The 3,713-nt window shown below is 29.8% G+C and overlaps 1 protein-coding gene across 1 annotated transcript; it reads right to left on the reverse strand.

The window, feature by feature from the left end:
* Nucleotides 1-361: 361 nt before the first annotated feature.
* LOC111620269 lies at nt 362-2,515 on the reverse strand. Its single transcript, XM_023362164.1, has 4 exons — nt 2,254-2,515; nt 1,379-2,078; nt 1,006-1,305; nt 362-937 (listed from the first exon to the last, which is right to left on the reverse strand). Exons 1-4 carry the CDS (start codon nt 2,445-2,447, stop codon nt 839-841), a joined length of 1,293 nt encoding a protein of 430 aa, XP_023217932.1. The 5' UTR covers nt 2,448-2,515; the 3' UTR covers nt 362-838.
* Between the last annotated feature and the right edge of the window lie 1,198 nt (nt 2,516-3,713).

Genomic DNA, 3,713 nt, shown 5'->3' on the forward strand with positions numbered 1-3,713 from the left:
GTATTTATACAGATACTTAGCAAATCACAGAATTAAATTTTATTCAGTTGTATAATATACAGTATAGATATTATAATTACCTGATATATATATATACATATAGCCAAAACTTAATGTAGCGCTCTACTAAACTTGGGCCGATGAATATGAACATCATGAACTCTAAGTATTAAATAGAAGGCCCTTCAGTATGTCAATTGCTAAATATACAATTTTCCATTATTTCGTGATAATGTAAAATCGTATATTTAGTAATTCTCAAACTTGTGATCAGGCCTCGTTACTCTATATATAATTTAGTGCAGTGTTCGATGTAGTGTTAATTTTAGAGACGAACAAATGATAGTGATTAATCGAAGACCGATTAATGTTTATCAAAGGTCATTCGACATATTCGGGAGACATTTCCTACTGTTAAATTGCCATACGTGTCCTGTCACCGCGTAGAAAGAACAATAACATTCTTTACTCTCGTCCAAAAGACAGCAGAGTGTCAGTGGCATGCAGCTCCATTTTGGAAAAAGTGAGAACTATTTTCATTAAAAATAATCCTATATTTAAACGTAATTAGTTTCCTTTAATTAAAAATTCATAACCTATTTCGATTTTTTCTTTTTGTGTAATTAAATAGTTTCATTGTTGTCGAAACAATAACAAAGACAACAGTTATGTGGTAGTTAAGAAGCGCAGATTAAATCACAATAAATTCATTGACCTTAAAAGTTTAATTAATTATTTTAAAATCATTATTTTGCATTTTACAACAAAACTGGTGAAAGAAATTACACGAATCAATTTGAAATCATAGTATTAGTAAGTGATGAAGAATATTTAATCCTTATTTCTTTTTCATTATTCGTGATGGCGGTAAGACTGGTTCGATCAAATCGTCCTTGCTTCTACAGACTACAGAAGATACATTACAGTCATCCCCACACTGAATGTACAAAGTTATTTTTAGTAAAAATAGTTAAAATGATTTTAATAATAAATTTAAAATCAGACCTGTTTTGTAATTTCACTATTTTGTTCTGTAAAAGATCTTTCAACAGATAAAGAATGTACAGAATGCCATTCTTCGCAGGTTTTTTTCGATATATATGATTTAACTCTTATAATTGGGAAGGTCAGATTTTCAATAGATTCCGGTAAAACAATTGTATATCGAGATTCATTATTTTCGAGAGGTTTTTCAAAGAACGAAATTTGATTAAAGAGACTACTTTTAGATAATCCCATAACTTCGGATCTTTTATCTTCGTATGTTTCTGGTAATTTTTCAAATATTTGGGTTGTTTTTATACACTAAAATATTAATATCTGAATAAGTATTATAGTATAAAAAATATAAAAAATTTCAAGTTAGTAAAATATATACTCTATTGCATTGAAATTCAGTATCAGGGTCTTCAGGAAATTGCTTTTCCTTGCTGATTTCTTGAGGCAAAGATGTTGTTTTCATATTTTCTCGACCTGTTTCGGATAAGTTTTTCGAAAATGCTGCAACATCGGATTCTTTTTTTCCTTCCTCTTGAGAATCAAACGATGTGTGGGATTTCATATCTAACTGTAAGGAAAAATCTAACTCCAAAATGGCTCGTTTGCATATATCAATAAATGTTCCTGCATTTTTATCATTAGTCATTTCTGCTTGTTGATTTTCTTGGTTCATAAGATTGTCAATTGTCACTGTTTCATCTGCCTTATTATTCAATGGAGAAATTACTTCCTGAGTACCAAATAAGAGAGGCTGTTCGCTTACGTCTTCACTTGATAATGTGGCCCTGATTGATTCCTCGTGATTTACTCGAAGAGGCTCTACAATAACTTGTTTTTCTATTTGTACGTTGCTTTTTGAAATTTTGATTTTCTGAAATAAAGTCTGAGCTGTAAACGAACTAACAGATTCATCATCTTCCAATAAATCATTTTCTTTTAATCTAATAATATTATCGAAGGCTTTGACAATAGAAGTTAAACTTTTATAAGTTGGTGTCTTATTATCTGTAATCTGTTCAACGGATGAATCATCATCTGAAACGAGATTTGGCAGATTTGTCTGTGGACATTTTTCTTCCCTGAAATGTAATTTTAAGATATTAAACTGAAAAAAAAATAGACTTTTTTCAGTTATTTGTAAATACGAAATTATCACAATATTTAACACAAGATTACATAAAAATATTTTTAAAATATGATTTATAAGAATTTAATATAAAACAAATGCTGCTATAAAAATTCTATTTTACTTACTGAGATTTCCTGACAAATAATTTTTCAATAACTTTAGAAATAAAATCTTTTGCTCGAGTCTTTGCAGTGATTGCATATTGTTGAATCTTTGAATCAGAAGCCATTACGTGAGTAAATGCATTCTGTTTCGAATGTTTTTGTTTAGGAATTTTTTGACAAGAGCTAGTTCTCCTAATATTCTTGGAGAAATCCATCTTGTTATTATTTAATCATTATTATTTATAGAAAAAGTAAGCATTGTTATGTAACAAAAATTATAACGGCAATATTTACTATAGATCTTTAAGCGGTGAAACTTGTTTTTTCTTTTTTTTTTTAAATTTACTATTGCTTTTAATTTGAATTTTAGAAAACTTACCGTAAAATTCCTTACTAGATTTATGTTAAATATTTTGTATAAAAAAGTTTAAATGGCGTTTGAATAAGGCAGTAGCACGTAAATAGATCCGACGTAAAGGGAAACCAAGTTAAAATTTAATATGAATCACTGCACATTTTAATAATACATTTTTGCTTTTAATACTTACATAAAAGATTATATCAAATATATTAAGTCGGTAATTAAGTTCGCAATTAATTTTACTTTTCCGGCTGTTATATAGGACAGAGGAAAAGTATGGCAATCGTCAAAAACTGACTCCTAAGATTTTTATATTTTTCGACTCAGGAGATTTTGAAACGAGATATGCAAAAAATTAGGGTTTTTTTTTTCTGTATGTATGGGTATGTGTGCTTGCGGGCGGAGCACGATTTTCTTCACTCTGTTTGAAGCTTAACAACTCCAGTACTTTTTGTCGAAAATTTCCGAAATTTTGCAGCGAGGTTTGTGTATTAGGCGGATTGAAGCTAGTAAATTTTGATGGTTGAAGGTCAAGATGGGAGAAGAGAAGGGTCTCGAAAGGGATCGGACTTAAAAGATTTTACTCGCCATTAGCATTTACAATTTTTTTTTAATATAAAACTCATCTCTACCATGAAGATTAAGCGTTTTGTCATTCGTAACATCGCGGAAAATTATGCAACTCGTCGCTGGTTTATTCCAAAAAATTAAAGATTTTTTGAAATTTTTCTTTAGAATTTATTCATTTATTCGCGATTTCCGTATAGGCTAATACAGATAACCCCCGTATAACACGGGAGTTACGTTCCAAAAAATTGCCGTGTTATGCGAATCCGTGTTGTACGAAACAAAGAACTAGTGCGAAAAGGGAAGTTAGGTTCCAAAAATTAAAAAAAAACGTTGTTAAATCCTTATTTAAATTGGATCTATTATTCATTTTTTTCATAGGTAAAATACTTATTTATTATTTAAGTAAATATTTTACCAGAGGATTATTCATTTTATATGATGATCTCAGCATGAGCATCATCAACTGGTAACAGTTTTTGGGTGCGTTCATTAATAGTGGTCGCTCTGCAACAGGAGTGCGCTGCTGTTTGTAGGCATTTAGGAACGACGG

The sequence above is a fragment of the Centruroides sculpturatus genome, unplaced genomic scaffold, assembly GCF_000671375.1.
Source record: "Centruroides sculpturatus isolate CEXI.00-Female unplaced genomic scaffold, Cexi_2.0 scaffold4, whole genome shotgun sequence".
Classification (NCBI taxonomy): domain Eukaryota; kingdom Metazoa; phylum Arthropoda; class Arachnida; order Scorpiones; family Buthidae; genus Centruroides; species Centruroides sculpturatus.

What these genes read in the sequence shown, in the direction of transcription:
- LOC111620269 (XM_023362164.1), bottom strand. Translation starts at nt 2,447, where the DNA reads ATGGATTTCTCCAAGAATATTAGGAGAACTAGCTCTTGTCAAAAAATT. An exon ending in TTATTTGTCAGGAAATCTCA is followed by an intron (nt 2,079 to 2,253) that starts GTAAGTAAAATA and finishes ATTACATTTCAG; the next exon opens with GGAAGAAAAATGTCCACAGA. An exon ending in ATAGTGAAATTACAAAACAG is followed by an intron (nt 938 to 1,005) that starts GTCTGATTTTAA and finishes TTGTACATTCAG; the next exon opens with TGTGGGGATGACTGTAATGT.